Source organism: Ctenocephalides felis, unplaced genomic scaffold (genome assembly GCF_003426905.1).
Source record: "Ctenocephalides felis isolate EL2017-DRISC unplaced genomic scaffold, ASM342690v1 CF-g0.4_SCAFFOLD_02189, whole genome shotgun sequence".
Classification (NCBI taxonomy): Eukaryota; Metazoa; Arthropoda; class Insecta; order Siphonaptera; family Pulicidae; genus Ctenocephalides; species Ctenocephalides felis.
In genome coordinates, this window is record NW_020538343.1 from 40,025 (window position 1) to 63,215 (window position 23,191).

A 23,191-nucleotide genomic window follows, 5' to 3' on the forward strand; every position below is an offset into this window, starting at 1 on the left:
CATTGTTGGAAACACTAATTTCGTCATCGGCACACTCTACTCTCAGAGTTGAACAATATTTGCGTACTCGACAGCATCCTTGTTTTAGATCATCTTTTAGAAATATATTTAAATTACTATACATCACAATAAAAGTAGTAGTCACAATAAAAACAAATATTTAAAAAAATAATTAAATACTTACTTGCGTAACCCACAATGATAATTGGATAGTGTTTCCAATTTTTGGATGGTCTTTTTAAATTCTCGAGCCATTTACGCATTTTCTTGTATTCGAATGGTTTAGGAAAATATGTAAAATCTTGACTTTCTTCGTGAAATAACCACGACGCTGGTACAAGGTCTACCATATTTTTTTCTCGTTCATCCACAAATTGTACAATAGTGTAAATTTTATTGCAATCCATTTTAGATAATAATTGGTAATAAAGAAAATAAATAATAGCATTAACCAAAACACAATTTAAAATATAAAATGATTTATTAGCTGGATGGGTCTGCTTGAAATACAACATGGAACAAATCGTACATAGTAACACAACAAAAACTAATCGCATAGTAGCATAGCATACTTTACTCTGTATTCCAAAGATGAGGCCCGCGCGAAATTTGAATAGACATATACATTTGTCCATATTCCCGGGCGATGCAAAGCATCCGAAATTTTACATTATTAACATTAACATTTATAAAAATTGTAACTTAACCTAAAATACATAAATCAATAATATAATCGTAATCTCAATTTGATACACATATTTTCGAAAAGTGGACTGTATAAAAATAATAATAGTAATCAATAATAATTCATTTTAAGTTATATATCATAATGGAGTAAGATCTGTTCTAACATTCTAAAAAAATACATTATTTAAATTTAACTTATGAAGATATGGAATTTCATATATTTATTCTATCGGAAGAGTTACAATTTTAGTGATTGGACTTTTATGTCTACAATTTTAGCAAGTTGCCAGTGCAATGGTGGTGCGTTGTCTTCCTTATTTAATACTACACTATCAGTTTTTAAATTTGAACAACTGTTTGACTATTTATGTCGGGTCTGTAATTGATTTAAATATTGATTTGACCATGTTTTCTAAAATTGATCACTCATTGTTGTAATCTGTTTAGAATTTTTTAATTTATTTGTATTGAATTTTGTATTGTATGGTTCTGGTTCATTATATCACCTATTAAAAAATGACTGGGTGATAAATATGACGCATTTGTGCTGTCATCGGACATACTTAATAAAGGACGTGAATTCAGTACTGCCTCGACCTGTGTAACATATTCCTCGTAAGTTGAACAATGCGACCCAATCGCTCTACGCAAATGTGATTTCATTATTTTCATCTACCCCTCCCATAAACCGCCAAAGTGTGGAGCATACATAGGTGTAAACTGCCAAGTAATACCTAACTGTGTAACGGCCGAAATTAAACGTCGCTTATTTTCATCTGCTTTAAAAAATTTAAATAACTCAGCTAATTCCTTATTAGCACCTACAAAATTTTTGCTATTATCGCTATGAATGATCGAACACCTACCGCGAACTGTCTTTGTGGACATGCACACAAATAAGACAATGTACGCTTTAATTTGAGGAGTCTTACGTTGCCGACTTGCTCGCAGCATAACTGGACCTGCATAATCTACCCCTATAGCTAAAAACGGACGTTTCACATTAACACGATCGACTGGTAAACTGCCCATAAGTTGTTCTGCAGCCGCCGCCTTAAATCTAACGCACGTTAGTTTTTTAATTGTATTGCGCCCATCAATCGGCCAATATTTTTTTCTCACAACTGAAAGTGTGGTTTGAGTGCAGGCGTGCAGAAGCCTTTCGTGTTCTCCGCGTAAAAATAATTCTGTAACATAATGAGACTTGAGAAGTATTATATGATGCTTCTGTTCATACGATTTGTTAGCATACTCGAGTCTTCCTCCAACTCTCAGCAATCCTTTACCATCAATAAAAGATTTCAATGGTTTAGAATATAAGTTCTGATCAGTTATAGCAATGTTATTATTTGCAAAACCATCGATAATACTTCCGAAGCTCTCTTGTTGTACGCGTAAAATAATATATTTTGAAGAATTATGAATTTTATTCATAGTTAAATATTTTAAATATTCTCTATTGGACTTGTAATTTGACAACCATCTTAAAATAAAGGCAACTTCTCTAACTAGATTGGCAAAATTGGAAAAACGCGTAAACTAAAATTATTTTTGTTAGAAATAGTAAAAACTCTAATATCTGGTATAGTTTCAGTATTTTCTATTAATTTGTTTGGCCAACAGTTAGAATTTAGAGTTAAGGGGGTCTTCCTATGTGACGGCCTGTTTTTTAGGGATATTTTAGGATTTTTTTTCTACGATCAGTAAATATTTAGAGCTTCAAGTTTTTTATCATTTATTAACACATTTGGACAGTATAAATATAAAATTTCAGCTAAAAATATTCAGTCAAACTAGAGTTACAGCGCTCTGAACACCCCAGCCTCGAAAAAAAGAGCTCCCACTTTCTCCACGATTCCGGCTGATCGGCTTATCTGAAAAAAAAATAAACTGCGTTTTAATTTGTAGGCTTAAAAGCACGGAATGACCTATAAACAAATGAATATAAAAAAATTGGATTTTTGATAGACATTTGAAATAAAAGTTACAAATTAGGCGTTTTTGTTGTTTTTTGCTATAAAAAATCGAAGTTTTGAAAATTTTCGATTGATAATAGTTCATTCCATGCGTTTAAATATATTGAGTGTGCCCTGTAAATTTCAAGTAATTCGGTCTAGCCGTTTCTGAGATACAATGGAGGAAAGTTTGAAAAACACAGTTTTGAGAAAAAAGCGTTTAAAGTTTCAAGTCCGTTAAAAACTATTAAAATATCAACTTACTCTCAATCGGCGATGCCTGGTCCATAGAGCATTCCTTTCTCTTCCTCGTGAAACTCTTTTGAAGCTCTTGAGTCAATCCTGGCTTGTTTAACGACATCACTTCCGCGCCGCTCAGAACGAAAGATTCGCTTTTCATCCCGTTTCTCAACATACGCTTGGGATTCACGATCAACAGGGCATCCCATAATCGACATAACTTTCAAAATACCTTGAAAACCTTCATTAAAGATAATAACTGCTAAGTAAGCAATTTCAACAATTTTGGGACCAGAATGAAGATGTTTAGGAGCGAAAGTCCAAATCAAAGAATTCAAAGATTCGTTATTGTTTTGGGTCTCTTCTCCTAAACAAACTTTGTATAAACGGATATATGAATAAAAGGGAGGCCGGGTATAAAGCCGACGGTACACAATAGACCCGGACTTTTTTTTTTTTTTTATTATTATTTCCATCTAAATTACAACTGCCTGAGAAGGCATTCAGTAATTGTTGTGATTAGTTATTAAATAAGTTTTTAAAATACTACCCATTGGTAGTATTTTAAGTTAGTATAATTAATATAAATATGTGACAATAATTGCAAGCAGATAATAAATACAAATATGTGAGAATAATTACAAGCACTATACTAAATATATAACTATGCTAAGTCTAGTGGATCTAATCTTCTTAGTTTCTTGACAGTGTTCACAGAAAGTAGGTCCTTTGCTAGTTCATTTGGATGGTTCTCCAATCTTGACTTATATTTCGCAGCAAATCTGCTAATTTCTTCCGCTATTGTTTGTATGTTGCAGTCCTGATGAACGAGCCAATTAGGTACATACCTGGGAGCCTCCAGTATTTTTTTAAGGATCTTGTTTTGAGCTCTCTGTAGAATGTTTATATTAGATCGACTGGCACTACCCCAGAGTGAAATGCCGTAAGTCCAGATTGGTTTTAAGACGACTTTGTATACTAGAAGCTTGTTGTAGGTGGATAGTTTGGACTTCGGACCCAACAGCCAGTTGCACAAGTTGCTCAATGGCAGAATTGATGTAACCATCTTAATTGTGTCATTATTTTTGACCAGAGATGTTATTTCTGGTTACAGATCTAAAGTTCTAAATGAACAAAAGCAATAAAGATAAACCACAACACCCAAAAAATGGTCACAGTTTGATCAAAGCTGTATGTTTTACTTAAATTTTACACAAATAAAATTGCATAAGATAGATATTTTTGTTTATAATCACAATCAAATATATCCCCAATTCAGAAACTTAGATATATATATATATATATATATATATATATATATATATATATATATAGAAAATATAATAGATATAACAAATAAAAAAAGAAACATTTTTTTGTATTGTTAAATAATTTAGTAAAGTTAACCAAAATACGACATGCATAAGCTTAAAAAAATGATGTATATGCAATTTTGAACTTATTGGATTGGGTTATTTATTAAATTGAATTATATAATTTCATCTGCCAAATATATACTGTTATATATTATCTTATATTATTTTAATTTCTGGCACATCTCAGCTGCTTTTCGACAATAAAGATGTAGTCATTGGATTGCGTTATTTATTAAACTAATTTATATAATTTCATCTGCCATTATATACTGTTATATATTATCTTATATTATTTTAATTTCTGGCACATCTTAGCTGCTTTTCGACAATAAAGATGTAGACATTGGATTGAGTTATTTAATACACTGAATTATATAATTTCATCTGCCAAATATATACTGTTATATATTATTCCCATTGTTCCGCATTTACCTCATTCCCATACCACTGCTAAATTTGGTGATATGTTCGGAATGAATGTTGTCGTGCTGCTGCCTGCGTTAGTGGTAGTGATTTAATTTTGTATGCCGATTTTGTAAAGCACGCATATCTAAAGACGTTTAACGATTTATTTTTTATTTTCTCATCACTACAACCGCACAATTGAAGAAGGAAGCGTTTTGCAGCTGTGGCAATGATCTCTGGATTAGCTTTTGGATTTTTACATAGTGTATTTATATATTTTATTTTACCTTGATTAAAAATTGCTGAAGTTGTATCGCAGCCACTGAAGGCATGCAAAAACAATATATGATCTGCGGCTGTTTTATCTATTAGGCTACTTGTAGAATATAATTGTTGCAAAATTTTTCCTCTTCCCGGTTTTAGTAAATATATATTTGAACGCGTTGATAGAGCCGTCAACAGGATAAGAAGATCAACATCTTCGCCAAGAACTATTACAGAATCAAACATAGTGGAAATGTTAATTGCAGTATTAATTATTACCGTATCCGCATCTTCGGTGGCTTGTTTGATCATAAGGTTTGCAGCTTCAAATTTTAATTTTAACATTTCAATGAGACGTTTCTTGCTTAAATCGTTGGCCAGAAATTTATTTTGTGGCACAGCTGGGATCATTGTTTCATCAAAAATTATGTCTACTGAAGCAGTTTTTGTTGATCGCCGGAATCGCTTTGCATATTTGGTACTACGATGTGTTACATCTTCCGTATTTTCGTCAAATACAAGAAAGGCAATGGATGTGTAATTTGATCAAACGTTATTAAAAGTTATTGCAGATGGATGAAAACGAATCACCGCGATACCAAATAACTCGGAGCAATAGGTATCCACCATCGATGACATATATCGTGTCTCCATAATTTATGTCTTCAGAAACTTTATGCCTTATACATAGAAGATTTAGCGCATTTGCGCATACCTTCCTCATTGAAGAGAGAAAAAGGAAAAGGTGCATGTTTGTATGATAGAAATTGTTCAAGTTTTCTTTCAGATGTTTTTGCAATGTACATACTTTGGAAAATTAATAGTGGATTAATCGGGACAATGACATCTTTCATCCGAATACCTGCATTAATTACAGCAAGTGCTTTTACTCTGTCATTTCTTTTGAATTTTACTGTATTGAAATCGGCGCCAATGATCTTTAAAATGCTAGCAGTGCTTTTACTCTGTCATTTATTTTGAATTTTACTGTATTGAAATCGGCGCCAATAATCTTAAAAATGCTAGCAGTACCAATTTCATGAGACATATGACAGTTTATTTCTTCATCTCCTATCATTCTAGTGCTTATTGACATGACGTCTAGAATACGTCTGTAAAAGGTGAATGTTGGTACAACCAGTCCGTCAATTTGTTTACGTCGTCATTGTCACGTTTAATCCGCGAGTTTCTCATTTCAACATCCTGCTCCGAACTGGAAAAAGCTTTATTGCAAAACTTCTCAACTTCTTCGAAAACATTGTACAGAAAAACTATTCCTAAAGTCCACTTGGGGAGCCCACTTTCCTTTACTTCTCGTCCATAAGTAAGGCCACCAAGGCATGTCATCGTCTTCATCAACGATTGCTCAATCGTCATATCTGACCAAGTACCACACCAAAATTTATCAGAGCGCCTAATTGTAAAGAATCCTTTAGTAGTGAAAAGTTCGTATTCCTTAGCTGTTATTCCTTCGTTCAAATTTATCATATCTTGCAAATATAGGTGACAGGATTTTGAATATAAGAAATGGCCACTGGCATGAAAACAAGGCATCAGTTTTTGTACAGTATCAAGATGTAATTTACAATTTCCCATCCTTTCCGCCTCAATAAAGTGATTTACGAGAGTAACCATTCTAAAATATTGTACCCATAATTTCGCACTAGCACCACGTTTTTCAAATTTAGCTAATTGATTCTCAAATTTTTCAGCGAGTTCTTTGTAGCATTCTTCTTGGTTTGCCACGATTACCAAACTCTTTCTAATTCCACACTGAGATCGGGTGTCAAATCTATTGATTTAGCACAAATTTAGGAATTGTAAGATGAGTCAATATAAATATATTATACTTATATTTATATTTATATTTATATTTATATTTATATCTTACCGCCCGCGAATAAGCTTGTCCTGTCATTTTTTTCCATTGAATTCAACGCGTAAATGGTTTATTTTTTAAGTTTACATCATCTTTCATTATGTTCCGATTCATTATGCTTCCATTCATTATGTATCCGATCGATCTCATTATATCCGAATGACATTAATAAATGGATCCACCGACTCTTAAAACAATATTACTTAATTTGGAGTCCTCATCATACGGGGAAACGATATCTCGCGCTTTGAATTACAGGGGCTGGTCAAACGTTATAATGCAAGAATGCTGCTGTAATGACTCACGTTTTTTCGAAGCAGATAAGAGAGCAGTCAATATTGTATTATAATCACTTGACAAAGCATTAATAAAAGGCAAGCATGCGACAAATGATTTTTGAAATGGGGGTTTTGCTGTTGCTTGTTCCATGAATTCACACCAGCTTGGTATGTTAGGCAAGCCAGCCCATTTTCCATATAACCACAATAAATCCGAATTGGACGGTATGTTTGTTTCCGAAACTGCATGAATGCAATCGAGGTTCTGAATTTTTATTGTTTTCAAACCAGTATTATTTCTCTTCTCAAATATTTTCAATGCAATATTTCCAAAACTACCTCCAACTTTAGGAGATGGAATTTTATTTAACCGTTGAATATTTTGATCTGAAGCAATAGCATCTCTAGGTGTTATCAGCGTTGTCAAAAAGAAATTGGGAAAATGCATTATTATCGATATCCAACGGCGAGCGCACTATTGCTGATGCTTCAAATTACATTGCTTCTGTATACGAAGAGCAAAATCGAAGAGATGATAGTATATCTATTAATCGCCGAGATCCATACTTTTGAAACAAAAATACGGCTATTCCGACCTGTAATGACGATGCGGAAGATTTTGGCCTTGATGCGGTCATTATGGAATGGGCGAAAGCAATGCTTTTTCCTTCAAGAACTTTTATTTTTTAAGATTACATCATCCAGGAAAACACATAAAGATTCAGGTATATCTGATTCAAACCCTTCAAAAAAAATTCAAATCCCTTCAAAAGGACGAGAGTGTTATTCTCGCTCGAAATCTTTCTGTTGCCGACTATCGCTTTCACTATTATTGCAAACGTAGGTGCAAAATATAGTGTTTGCGTGAAACGTGAAATTTATTAGTTTCAACGTTAAATTCAAACGTTACTTGATAACTAAATATGTACGAGAACAAGAAGTAATAAAAAATATTAAATTCAATATAAAATATTGATATTCATAATATAAAAGTATGCTGCGAATCGATTAGAATATTTTCAAAATGAATTGTATCAAAATATTTATACATATTTATTTATTTATGTATTATCCATTTAACTTTATACATTTTTATTTTTACATTTTTTTATGTTTGCAAATCTGTAAATGTAAAATCACTTTTTTTTTTGCGAGCTACTTTCAAGGGCTGTGTTCGGCCACCTCCGCGGTCGCTGACGCTCGACAACCATTGCCCGACTTTTTCAGGTAAATACTTTAAATCCTTATTATTTGAAAAATGTTCTGATACAGCACCTATAACATTGTAAGATTATATCTATTTAATTATTGTATTCACAATTTTCTTACCATGCAAACCTGCATATATATTTGTTTAACCAAACATTTTTTGCAAGTACCGTTTAGCATTCTTCCGGTCTCTGAAAATAAAATTTCCACGTCTTTTGTGACTACAGTGGTCATATTAATTTTGATAGCTGCCATTAAATTGATTTCATTCTCAATCTTGCTTTTGAACATTGATACCTTAAATGCAAATTATAATTTAATTTTGTTACAAACTAGTTAAATATTGAAATGAAAAAAATATAAGTTACCAAAGTTATTTTATACATGTGCTCTTTGATAATATTTTCAAATGCTAGAAATTCTTCATATGATTTTATTGGTATCCTATCATTCAACAAAATTTGTGGTTCATCGAGCTCTTTTCTAGTCGTGTCATATTTCTTATTTAGAATTAGACTTGGTCCAACTTTTCAGCTATATATTTTTCTAATTTATCTACAAATATGTGAATTTACAGCAATATGAATAGAATTGTTAAGCAATATTTTTAATTTACCTGTATTATCAGTTATATCCGACGAATTCGTAGTATTCGGAATATATATGTAATGTAATATAATTATATGTATATGTATTTACAAATTTATTAAATAATAATACTCGATTATAGTTTTTGAATATAGCTCTCATCAAATTTTTCAACTACATTGTTGGAAACACTAATTTCGTCATCGGCACACTCTACTCTCAGAGTTGAACAATATTTGCGTACTCGACAGCATCCTTGTTTTAGATCATCTTTTAGAAATATATTTAAATTACTATACATCACAATAAAAGTAGTAGTCACAATAAAAACAAATATTTAAAAAAATAATTAAATACTTACTTGCGTAACCCACAATGATAATTGGATAGTGTTTCCAATTTTTGGATGGTCTTTTTAAATTCTCGAGCCATTTACGCATTTTCTTGTATTCGAATGGTTTAGGAAAATATGTAAAATCTTGACTTTCTTCGTGAAATAACCACGACGCTGGTACAAGGTCTACCATATTTTTTTCTCGTTCATCCACAAATTGTACAATAGTGTAAATTTTATTGCAATCCATTTTAGATAATAATTGGTAATAAAGAAAATAAATAATAGCATTAACCAAAACACAATTTAAAATATAAAATGATTTATTAGCTGGATGGGGTCTGCTTGAAATACAACATGGAACAAATCGTACATAGTAACACAACAAAAACTAATCGCATAGTAGCATAGCATACTTTACTCTGTATTCCAAAGATGAGGCCCGCGCGAAATTTGAATAGACATATACATTTGTCCATATTCCCGGGCGATGCAAAGCATCCGAAATTTTACATTATTAACATTAACATTTATAAAAATTGTAACTTAACCTAAAATACATAAATCAATAATATAATCGTAATCTCAATTTGATACACATATTTTCGAAAAGTGGACTGTATAAAAATAATAATAGTAATCAATAATAATTCATTTTAAGTTATATATCATAATGGAGTAAGATCTGTTCTAACATTCTAAAAAAATACATTATTTAAATTTAACTTATGAAGATATGGAATTTCATATATTTATTCTATCGGAAGAGTTACAATTTTAGTGATTGGACTTTTATGTCTACAATTTTAGCAAGTTGCCAGTGCAATGGTGGTGCGTTGTCTTCCTTATTTAATACTACACTATCAGTTTTAAATTTGAACAACTGTTTGACTATTTATGTCGGGTCTGTAATTGATTTAAATATTGATTTGACCATGTTTTCTAAAATTGATCACTCATTGTTGTAATCTGTTTAGAATTTTTTAATTTATTTGTATTGAATTTTGTATTGTATGGTTCTGGTTCATTATATCACCTATTAAAAAATGACTGGGTGATAAATATGACGCATTTGTGCTGTCATCGGACATACTTAATAAAGGACGTGAATTCAGTACTGCCTCGACCTGTGTAACATATTCCTCGTAAGTTGAACAATGCGACCCAATCGCTCTACGCAAATGTGATTTCATTATTTTCATCTACCCCTCCCATAAACCGCCAAAGTGTGGAGCATACATAGGTGTAAACTGCCAAGTAATACCTAACTGTGTAACGGCCGAAATTAAACGTCGCTTATTTTCATCTGCTTTAAAAATTTAAATAACTCAGCTAATTCCTTATTAGCACCTACAAAATTTTTGCTATTATCGCTATGAATGATCGAACACCTACCGCGAACTGTCTTGTGGACATGCACACAAATAAGACAATGTACGCTTTAATTTGAGGAGTCTTACGTTGCCGACTTGCTCGCAGCATAACTGGACCTGCATAATCTACCCCTATAGCTAAAAACGGACGTTTCACATTAACACGATCGACTGGTAAACTGCCCATAAGTTGTTCTGCAGCCGCCGCCTTAAATCTAACGCACGTTAGTTTTTTAATTGTATTGCGCCCATCAATCGGCCAATATTTTTTTCTCACAACTGAAAGTGTGGTTTGAGTGCAGGCGTGCAGAAGCCTTTCGTGTTCTCCGCGTAAAAATAATTCTGTAACATAATGAGACTTGAGAAGTATTATATGATGCTTCTGTTCATACGATTTGTTAGCATACTCGAGTCTTCCTCCAACTCTCAGCAATCCTTTACCATCAATAAAAGGATTCAATGGTTTAGAATATAAGTTCTGATCAGTTATAGCAATGTTATTATTTGCAAAACCATCGATAATACTTCCGAAGCTCTCTTGTTGTACGCGTAAAATAATATATTTTGAAGAATTATGAATTTTATTCATAGTTAAATATTTTAAATATTCTCTATTGGACTTGTAATTTGACAACCATCTTAAAATAAAGGCAACTTCTCTAACTAGATTGGCAAAATTGGAAAAACGCGTAAACTAAAATTATTTTTGTTAGAAATAGTAAAAACTCTAATATCTGGTATAGTTTCAGTATTTTCTATTAATTTGTTTGGCCAACAGTTAGAATTTAGAGTTAAGGGGGTCTTCCTATGTGACGGCCTGTTTTTTAGGGATATTTTAGGATTTTTTTTCTACGATCAGTAAATATTTAGAGCTTCAAGTTTTTTATCATTTATTAACACATTTGGACAGTATAAATATAAAATTTCAGCTAAAAATATTCAGTCAAACTAGAGTTACAGCGCTCTGAACACCCCAGCCTCGAAAAAAAGAGCTCCCACTTTCTTCACGATTCCGGCTGATCGGCTTATCTGAAAAAAAAAAATAAACTGCGTTTTAATTTGTAGGCTTAAAAGCACGGAATGACCTATAAACAAATGAATATAAAAAAATTGGATTTTTGATAGACATTTGAAATAAAAGTTACAAATTAGGCGTTTTTGTTGTTTTTTGCTATAAAAAATCGAAGTTTTGAAAATTTTCGATTGATAATAGTTCATTCCATGCGTTTAAATATATTGAGTGTGCCCTGTAAATTTCAAGTAATTCGGTCTAGCCGTTTCTGAGATACAATGGAGGAAAGTTTGAAAAACACAGTTTTGAGAAAAACGCGTTTAAAATTTCAAGTCCGTTAAAAACTATTAAAATATCAACTTACTCTCAATCGGCGATGCCTGGTCCATAGAGTATTCCTTCCTTTTCCTCGTGAAACTCTTTTGAAGCAGATTGTTCAGCTCTTGAGTCAATCCTGGCTTGTTTAACGACATCACTTACGCGCCGCTCAGAACGTAAGATTCGCTTTTCATCCCGTTTCTCAACATACGCTTGGGCTTCACGACCAACAGGGCATCCCATAATCGACATAACTTTTTAAAATACCTTGAAAACCTTCATTAAAGATAATAACTGCTAAGAAGCTAGCAATTTCAACAATTTTGGGACCAGAATGAAGATGTTTAGGAGCGAAAGTCTAAATCAAAGAATTCAAAGATTCGTTATTGTTTTGTGTCTCTGCTCCTAAACAAACTTTTTATAAACTGATATATGAATAAAAGGGAGGCCGGGTATAAAGCCGACGGTACACAATAGGCCCGGGCTCTAACTGCCAACTCAGCGCTCCGAACCGCTCTTTCTTTTACCTGCTGTATCTTTAAAACGACTTCGAATTTTCTAAAATCGCTTTACTACCGTATTCTAGACATGTTAAGGGAGCAATTTATGAAAAAAAATCGATTTTTTCAACCTATCACATAGGAAGACCCCCTTAACCAACTTGGTCCGATCCATCACAAACTGCAATTTTGCAAATCACTTGCTGGTATACCTCGTGAGACAATATCAGCCGGGTTGTCTTCGCTAGATACATGTCTCCAAATACATTTTGGAGAGTTTTCAATAATTTCGGCTATACGGTTACTTACAAACATTTTTAATTGACTTGGGTCAGTTTTGGTCCAAGCCAATACGATAGTAGAATCGCTCCATAAAAACGAGTTATTGAATTTGATATCGACATTAGTACATACATATTTATATGATTTAGATAATAAAAGCGCAGCACACAATTCAAGACGCGGTAATGTAATATTTTTTACTGGTGCTACCCTAGATTTAGCGCATAATAAATTGGTAGATGTAGTTTCATTAGAGTAAAAAAATTTAATATACAGTAGAATCCGCTTAGTATGACATCGAAGGGACGCCGAGATCTCGTCATACTAACCGGTCGTCATTAAAAGCGTACTGAAGAAAAATTTTTTAATATGCAAATAAGTTACAAGTTTCAGTAATTTAAAAGAAAAGCCTATACAAACGTTTTAATTAAAAATAAAAATGGCACATTAAAATTTAATATAAAATAAAATTGACATAGGGTAGGGCACAACGGTCCAATTTGACTTACGGTAATTATACTGCCTAAACCCAATGAACAACACATAACATACATCAAAGAAGCATCTATCGAACTATGTTCAGAAAAACTTACATACATACGTACAAAATTCCTAATTATATAAATATTATATTTTTTACTATTTTTTAAACATTTGGTATCTGACCCATTTTACTTCACATACGGGGTAAAGTGGAACAACCAGGGGGCGAACAGATGCAATTTCTTCTATTAAATTTTAAAGGCATTTTACGCCACATTATTGAACCAATGCAAAATATTAATTCTGTGGGTACATTTGTTACAAAGACAACACAGTATATTACATTGATCTGCTATTGGTCAGAAATATTCATAAGAAGAGCCGGAATAACAATTTATTCAATTAGTCTCTTGCAAAATTGCTTTTTTTAAAACTTTACTATTTTATTGCTTACACCTTTGACAAAGTTAAGGTTCAGCTGGTCCTTTTTATCGCAGTCATGTGCTGCTTATCTTCTGATAGCAAAGTCATAAGAATAAAGGTGATGGCTAGTTATGAATTTATACATTTTTTGCCCTCTACTATCAAATATAATTGTTAAGAAAATCTAATTTTATTTCTTTATGAGATATCCATTAATAATTAGTGGGCCATTAATAATTAGTTTACCCTACCCATAAACATACAAACAAACGACATAGCAATTGCTTTCGTAGACTTGGCCACATCATGTAAAATCATGTCGGTCATTATAATTGAACATATTTTTTTGCAAAAATGGGTCATTATAAGCGACATGTCAATGTAAGCGATGTCAATATATCCGACTAGACAGCTGTTTTTTAAATGGATTTTATATGGAAACCAAATTCCTAGTGCGATTACGTCATATTAAGCGGTTGTCAATATATCCGGCGTCATACTAATCGGATTCTACTGTATATACATGCGCCATATGCAGATAAAGATGCGCCTGCAAACCCGTGGCATTTTATCTCAGACATAGATATTTTTTTTTTAAATTCGGTAAATCGTTTTTAAATTTGATCCATTTTTTCTGTAACTGAGGTGTAATGAACTCATCCCAATCACATTCCTCCTTCCACAATTCCTGCAATAACATTTTCCCCACAATTGTAATAGAAACTATTAGCCCCAATGGATCAAATATTTGTGCAATTGTGGCCAACATTACTCTTTTCGTAATATTGGTTTCCGATAAGTTGGACGGAGAAGAAATTTTAAAAATATCGTTCATAGGATCCCAAATCAAGTCTAAAGTTTTAATTAAATTTTTGTCATCCGTAAAGTATGAATTTAAGGTTTCCCGTTTTGAAACTGGTATATTATTTAAAATAAACTTATTATTACTGGACCATTTACGTAGTGAAAAAACGCCCTTTTGTAGTAATTTAATAATTTGTGTTTGTAATATTTCTAATTCGTGCACTGAATTGATACCAGTAATAATATCGTCAACGTAACTACCACGCCGAATAACATTCGACGCATTTGGAAATAAACCTTCCTATATTTTCATTTACTTCTACCACCTCCAATTCTATTTGTTCAATAACAGGTGATTGTACACTCCTATCCGTTACATTGGGTCGGTTATTGATTCATAATCAGAAGAATTTGTTGAATCAGAAAGCGGCGTACTGGGTATGGGTTCAAAAAATCTCTAATTTGCAGTTCCTTTGCGGAATTTACTAGTGCTCCCAATTGAAGTTCACCAATGGTTACTTCGCCCCGATACATGTACTCTATTAAATCTTTCATTTGCCAATATTTAATATTGTTTAATATAAATATGGGATGTTTGTCGGTTCGAAGCAGATAAAACTAGTTTGTGTACTTTCAGATGCTTTCCTTCTGCCTCTAATGTACTAAACTTTAATTTTCTAATGATGTGTTCAAATGAGCAATTATTGCTTATTTCTGTCTGAGCCACTTTAATATCTGAATGCTCTCCATTTCCAATAAAATATCAATTCTATGAGCTGTTGGGCTGAAACTTCTCCTTACTTCGTATTTTTAGATGGTAACCCAATGGTTAATCAATCCATATTTGATGATTTTTGTTATTAGAATTAATCTAATAGAGCTGACTCCAGATAGAGGTGTTGTGCCAAAAGCGTGAATAGATAATTAAGAACTTATTTAGTAGAACAGAAATGATACATTACACTATTTTGATTAATGGTTTATTATAAAAAGGAATGATTCAATGATATATTTATAATTTTAATGTTTGTTTCTTGATGACTGCTTTGTGAGACACCGAGCCGATCATCGTGTTCGCGATAAGAAACCTTGGATGAGGAATCGTCCGTCGGCTTCGGGTATCCTCATAGGGATTCGGCCCATGGTGGTATACTCCTGTGGCATAGATGTGACCTATGCAACCTATATCTTCGAGTCGAAGTTATATGGGGGAAATTATGCACAACATCTTCCGCCTTAGTGAGATTATAGTTTTATTTTACCTCATCTAGACATCATTAATTATTATAGTTTCAATTAATGAAAAATATTAGATAATTTCAGCAAAAAACTAAAAATATAAATGGAACAAGGATCTAAAACAATATTAATCATTCTTAAATATTGTGACGAGTTAAAAGGTTGATGGCCCCTTTCTTGGGGAATATTATAAATTTAAATACGTTAACTAGATATAAATTCAATAATTTTAAATAAGTTGGGTAACTTTAAATTTGATAATTTTATATATTTTTTAGAACTAATGCTACAAATATTAGGTGATAATTATAACAGGTAATAATTATAACCAAACTAATAGATTTGAGAAATTAACCTAAATTATCACATTAAAATTTCATATCCAAACCTTATTAAAAAGAATCACTTATATTTTCGACAAATTAAAATACTACTTAACTTAGAAATAACGATTTACCGAGAAAAAGTCACAGATAAACGCAAATGCACATAAAAAAACAATTACAATTACAACTACAACATTATTATAATTGCAATTATATTACGCAATATTCAAGTTTTAGATTTAATAAGTTGGCCGATAAACGTAGTCCAATAACAAACAACAATCGTAAATATTTACATAGGACAGAAGCGCAACTAGTGGGAGTGACTAGCTTAGCTTTTAACAAAAATAATTAATAATAACCATTTTTAAAAATTTGTGAGGAGGGTTTATGGGGGATCGAATGCGCTACCTCCATTGTGACCGATTAATAGGTTGATGGATTGCAACGACTTCCAAATATTATATCTTAGCGTTGCACCCCCATTACGAAAGGGTTACTCCAACTTATTAACCCGACTTCTATGAACACCCTGTAATTACCTGTGGAAACTAAACCAACGCGAATGAAATAGGAATGTACTTTTAGTTTATTTAATTTAACTAATTATGATTACAGATCTGAGGGCATGTCCTATGCCTAGACTCTAGCGTACTGATAAATTCTTATTAATTACTTATGGAGTAACGTAATGACAGAATAACATAACGGATTAGCTGCCTAACGTAAACGGATTAACGGAGGGAATAGCTACTAAACAATAATACATCTGACCTTTGCTGGAACAGGTTCTTCTCTCCTGACACAACACACACATCACTATACACTAAGCGGGTCCAAGGACCCGACACACCTCCTCAGAGGATGTTACATTTCTTAATGCTGTTTTCAACCCTCGACTTGGACCTTATATTGCAGGAACCCTAGTAGAGATGGGTGGGGGAGTTCATTTGCACTGAGAGTTGTGCAACCCTTTGACGACAATTCCAATTGTCGTTACAATATAGTAAATATAACACAATAGGAAAAAGGACAGTTTCACATAATAAACTTCAAATTTTTAAGAACTAAATAAAATAAAATATAAATGGATGAAACAAAGTTCAAAGTAAAGTAAAACTAAAACATGTAAAACTTAAATCTAGTACATTTTGACATAATAAAGTAACAAAATTTGTGACATATCTTTTATCTTGAATTTTATAGAAATTAACTTTATTATCTAAATTCTTTACTTAAATAAAAATTTTAATTATTATTAAAATAGATAATATAATTAAGATTGTAAATTACTTTGGAAAAAATTAGTATAATGAAAAAATATAATTATTGAATAAATGGTTTCAATCTGTTAACATGAACTTTTACTGACCTTTTACCACAAAGCAGAGTGTAGTTGACAGCAGAATCTCTCGAGAACATTTCAAATGGATCTAATCAAGGTCTAACTAATTTTTTCGTTTCCTTTAGGGATAATCTCTCTTTTTAAAAACACTAATTGATCAATTTTAAATTTAACAAATTTGCAACTTTTGTCATATTGACATTTTGATGAAGCTTTATTCTGAATTAAAATATCTCTAGCAATTTGATTGCAAGTTTGGATACGGAATTTGATTTCTTTTGCATAGTCATCATAGGAATAGCAGTGATCGGGAGGTCTGTTAAGTGATGTGGGAAGCTTAGGATCATACCCAAGAATTAAGCGAAATGGGCTGAACCCAGTAGAACTATGTGGAGTAACATTATAAGTATAAATATTGCATAAGAAAGCCAGTTATTCCAATCCGTTTGATCAGGTCTTACAAAACTTCGTATGTATTCAGTTAAAGTGCGATCTTTCCAATGTACCATTAGATTGAGGATGGTAAGCCGTAGTTTCGAAGTTAAAAATTCGAAGAAGTTTGCATACGCTTTTAAATAATGAGCTAAGAAAGTTAGTGCCTTGATCTATCAATATTTTCAATGGTATTCCATAATTATATACTATGTCTTCAACGAAAGCCTCAGACACACTTTCCGCATCTTGAGGGATTAAAGGAATTGCTCTAGAAAATTTTGTTAAAAGGTCCTGGAAAGTGAGGATGTATTTATAGGAAACTATTGTTTCTGTAAGGGGCCCTACAATATCGAGAGCGCATTTTTCAAAGGGTTTTGTTGGTGTGTCTGTTATCATCATTGGATATTTGCTAAGGTGATAAGAGTTATTCCTTTGGCAGATGTCGCATTTATTTATAAATTTACGAAGGTCTCGCTTTAACTTTGGCCAACTATATTTAACAAATATCCTCTTTAATGTTTGCTTATAGCCTTGGTGTCCACCAAGAGGTTTGCAGTGAAATTCATTAAATATATTAATTTTATCATCTTTGGTAAGAATATCATTAAGAGGAAAATTTTGTATATAAATCTTAATATTAACGTTTTTAAATATAAATTTAATTATGGCTTTTATTTCCGACCAATCAAGCCGGTCTGATTTATTAATTAAAATTGGCAATGAGAGTTCCTTTACATTACGCTCTAAACATAATTCCTTTAAATTACAAAAAAAATTAAATAGAATTTGGTAATTTGTGTTATCAGTCTTATTATTGTATTCAAAATAAGATATTTTACCTTATTATTCAATTGATTAAATTTGTTCTTAAATGCGCAAAATAATGGATTCGAAGAAATGAAATCCTGTGGAGAATTTATACAGATATACCTCTTATATATAGACTAAAAATTTGTCATTTATTTCTTTTACATTCTAGTTAGAGATGGGTTGAGTCTCTAAAATTTGTTATTAAATTACGTATGTATTATAGGAGAAAGGTTCAGCAATAGTAAAAATCCGACTAAGGGTATCAGCATTTGTGTTAGCTTTGCCCTTTTTATAAATAATTTCATAATTGTACTCTTCCAATCTTATCCTCCATCTCATTAGACGAGACTCAAGGTCTTTTAGATTAAATAACCAAACTAAAGGTTTATGGTCTGTGACTATATTACATTTAAAGCCATAAATGTTAGATCTAAAGTGTTGCATCGCCCAAACAATTGCTAGAAGCTCTTTTTCTGTTGCAGAATAGTTTACTTCTGCCTTATTAAGCGTTCGATTAGCATATGATATTGGTAAATCCTTTCCGATAGGCCCTTGCGACAAGGCGGCGCCTATTGCATCAGTGGTTATATTAAAAGGTAATTCAAAATATGGATACTGAAGAATAGGCGTTAAAGTTAAAAGGGATTTTAGGGATTCAAATGCAACTTGTTGCGAGGAGGTCCAATCAAATTTTACACCCTTCTTTAAAAGATCTGATAAAGGTCTACATCTTGGAAAAAATTTCTATAAATCTTCGATAATACCCCGCAAGCGCAATGAAAGACTTTATGTCTTTGGGGTTGCTCGGAATTGGGAAGTTCTTAACAACTTCAATTTTAGAAGGATCAGGCTTAATGCCTGTAGAAGTTATAATATGACCTAAATAATAGACTTCCTTGCAAAAGAAGTTACATTTACTGGGCTGAAGTCTCAATTTAGTCCTGCGCAATCTTCCAACGACTTAGTGAATCTTTTTGCAATGTTTTTCCAAGGTATTTGAACATATAACTACGTCATCTAAATATACATAACATTTAATACCTTGTAATCCAATCAAAACAGAATTCATTAGACTTTGAAAAGTTGCAGGAGCGTTTTTTAAACCGTAAGGCATTCTCTTAAATTCGAAATGACCCGAAAGAGTTGAAAAGGCAGTTTTTGACTTATGTTTCTCATTCATGGGTATCTGATGGAAACCGGAAGCTAAATCGAGTGTTGAAAAATATTTAGAGTTTCCGAGTTGGTTCAAAATTGCAGTAATATTGGGTAACGGGAAAGAGTCGCCCACAGTCGCATCATTTAATTCACGAAAATCTATAACGAGGCGCCATTTAGTAATACCATTATCAGATTTCTTTGGCACTACTAAAAGGGGTGCATTCCAAGGAATAACGCTATGCTCAATTATATTATCTTCTAGCATTTGATATATTTGACCTTTTATCTCACTTTTATGAGATTCGGGTATTCTATATGGCTTAACATTTATTGGAACGGTTTCCGGAATAGTCGTAATTGGATGTGATATAGAATTTGTGAAAGGTAGTTTATCTCCTTCTATGAAAAATATGTCATTAAATTCTATACAAATGGTCTCTAATAATTGCTTTTCCTCACGGTTCAAGTGCTCATTCCTCACACTAGCTGAAATTTTGCCTAACCTATCTGAACTAAAGTTACTAAAAAACTATTTACATGAATAATATCTGAGTAGATTTAGTGGTCTCTGGATTTTCAACCTTTTCTAAATTAAATTTAGGTAATTTCAATTTAACTAAATGTTCATTTATGTTTACTACATTAACTAAACAACTTAAATTATTAGGAGAACCTAAAGAATTTAGTACAAATACGCCTTTACTGATTTCTGTTTTTTCAATTATTCCTAAGCAATTTATGGTAGTAACTGCTCTAACTATTGTTTCTGATCGCGGATTTAATGTTACTTGTGACATAAAATTTAAGGAAAAAGATTTAGTATTTAAATTTAAGTTTGATTCAGGAATATTTATTCGTTCACCAAATGTTTTTAAAAATTCTAGACCTAGGATGCCATCACCATTAATTGGTAGATCATCCTCAACTATACTAAAGTCATGTCTAACTATTTTATCGTCTAACAAAATTCTTAAATTAGCTTTTCCTAATGTATCTATGACCCTACCCGACACACCAGTGATTTTTATTTTATTCTCTATACTAATTTTTACATCTACATTGTGTTTTAATTTTGATACCTTAACTATACTGATTTCAGCACCCTTATCAACTAGTAAGTTGATTCTGCCTTCCTCAGTATCTAAAAATTTTAAATTTACATATGCTAAATTATTCTTACTTCACATACACGAAATTTGTACCGGCTTAAGTTCGCTAGCTTCGCAAGTTTACTTGCTGGTGGTCGGCTTATCTAAACTTTATACCTTATCTATACTATTTACATTTTTATCTACGCTTTTATCTACAAGTTTGACTGTAGAGCGTTGTCGCTCATTAAAAAAATTTTTTCTACATTCTTCAATTATATGTCCTGGAAGCCTGCAATAATTACACCTAACGCCTTCTGTTTTAACAAATTCGGTTTTGAGGAGTTATTCCTGAAAAATTATGGTATTTATTATTTGAGGTTACAGTAGAATTTATAGAAATTTCTTCTTCAGTTGCTATAGCTATAGCCAAATCAAGGTGTGTGGCCTTACATTTAACTATAGTTTTTAATTCATTACGCAGACCTTATGAGCTTGCTTATCTAATAACTGCGCGCAAAAAGCATCAGTATCTGGATCATCATTTTCTCTAATAGTAGCACTAACTAATCGTCTCAAAATATTTCTAAAACGCAATGCATAATCGGTTTCGCTTTCCTTCGCGCCCTGCCTACATTGACTGAATTCAATTCGTAAAGAAGACACTGATCTAACGCTTAAATAAACACTTTCCAAGCATAATTTTAATTCAGAAAATTTGGTTATAGTTTTGTAACGTATGGCCTCTATCGCTCGACCACCTAACTTGGCATGTAATATAAAATTTAAAAGAGGAAAATGATTGCTTGGATCGATATTATCAAAAATATATGAGCACGTATATAAAAATTCGCTTAATTTTGTATTATCATTGCCATCAAATATAGATACCATATCCATGGCTTTTTCGAAAGACAAAACTGGATTTTTGATTTTCAGTTGGTAAAGTAAATTGATTTCCAGTTGGTAAAGAGATTGCAGGAAGTGAGGAAGAATTTGGAATTGGATTTGGTCTAGGTATGACGACTATGCTATTATTAAAGACAGCGCTACTTAAATCTAAATAGTTCTCACAAGAATTAATAATGGTTACACCACTCTCGAATATAGATTCTGCTGACAGGCTGCTCTGGAAGTAGAAGATCTGCAATTTCGCGTTCTCTCGACATCAACACTTTATTTTGAACAATAAGATTAGTAAAATGGTAATAAAATGTAAATATGAAGTTAGAATTTGATATTAAATTTAAATTCTATTTGACATTGATATGAATATATATACTAAGTCAATTGAAGCCAATTCAAAATTGACAATTGGTAAACTTAATTGGCAAACTCATATAAAAAAAGACACAACAGTTTGAGATAAAAACCAAGAAGCTTTACTGGTTACTAGGGACTAAACCCCAACTAAGCTCATACAATGAGTAGGTATACAATAAGACTAATATAGAAATAATACAGAAATTTCAAAACAAATTTTTGAAAATTGCCTTGGGAGCTCCAAAATATGTTCCTAACTGGTTGATTCATGTCGACACGAATATATCTACCATAAATGAAATAATAACAAAAACAGCACATAAGTATAGAAACAAGCTAATCAGTCACCCAAATTCATTAGCTGAATGACCTGATGAATTGTTGGCATGTTGATGACAATGACTTGACCAAAAAATCTTTTGTGCCATAGTAATATGCGGTCACAATTTATCAAAACTTTTTAAGTTAAAACTTAAAAGTAACTGCTACTTTTGATTCATTAGAATAATTTAAATAAAAATATTATGATAACATTACCACATGGACTTGGTGGTACCACAATGACTTGACCAAAAATCTTCTGATGAACTTTAGATTGCCATACCATATTTTATCCTTTTGGACAAGTATTTCAAATTGATCATGAACCTATTTGGCGACTTTTATTGGAATTTCTTGCAGGAGCATTGGTCATTTGGCACTAAATCCAGGTTTAGTAGATGTTATATCCAATGTTACAAGTTGACACATACACAACTTTGTCCAAATTCTGTTGTTGTTTTCCATCCTTGATCACAGAGAACTATCCAAGAAGGTTGAAAAGAAAAGCGCCACTGGATTTAAGCCATCAATTCTCCTGATAAAAAATGGAAATAACTTAATCATTATTTATAAGAAACTAGCAAACCCGACGAACTCCGTTTCGCCACCAAATGGTTTCGTGAGAAAGATGAAGAAATTTTTTGCTTGTTTTATATTTTAAAAAGAAAAATTTGATTTTATTATACAACAGTAACGAATTTATTTTGATTACAAAAATGAAGTGTTTTTTAGTTGAACTTCTCTAAGTAAATGAAAGTGAATCCGCAAATTATCCGTTTCATAGAAGTGATCTTTG

The 23,191-nt window shown here is 32.0% G+C and overlaps 1 protein-coding gene across 1 annotated transcript; it reads right to left on the reverse strand.

Annotated features, from left to right (window-relative positions):
- Window positions 1-1,359: 1,359 nt before the first annotated feature.
- On the reverse strand, window positions 1,360-3,003 carry LOC113380510. Its single transcript, XM_026619722.1, has 2 exons — window positions 2,907-3,003; window positions 1,360-2,069 (listed from the first exon to the last, which is right to left on the reverse strand). The coding sequence occupies exons 1-2, from the start codon at window positions 3,001-3,003 to the stop codon at window positions 1,360-1,362; spliced, it is 807 nt and encodes a 268-aa protein (XP_026475507.1).
- Between the last annotated feature and the right edge of the window lie 20,188 nt (window positions 3,004-23,191).

Bases quoted from the DNA above. Each gene is read 5' to 3' on its own strand.
- LOC113380510 (XM_026619722.1), bottom strand. From the start codon at position 3,003: ATGTCGTTAAACAAGCCAGGATTGACTCAAGAGCTTCAAAAGAGTTTC. The intron at 2,070-2,906 runs GTAAGTTGATAT...GCGTACAACAAG, and splicing joins CCAGGCATCGCCGATTGAGA to AGAGCTTCGGAAGTATTATC.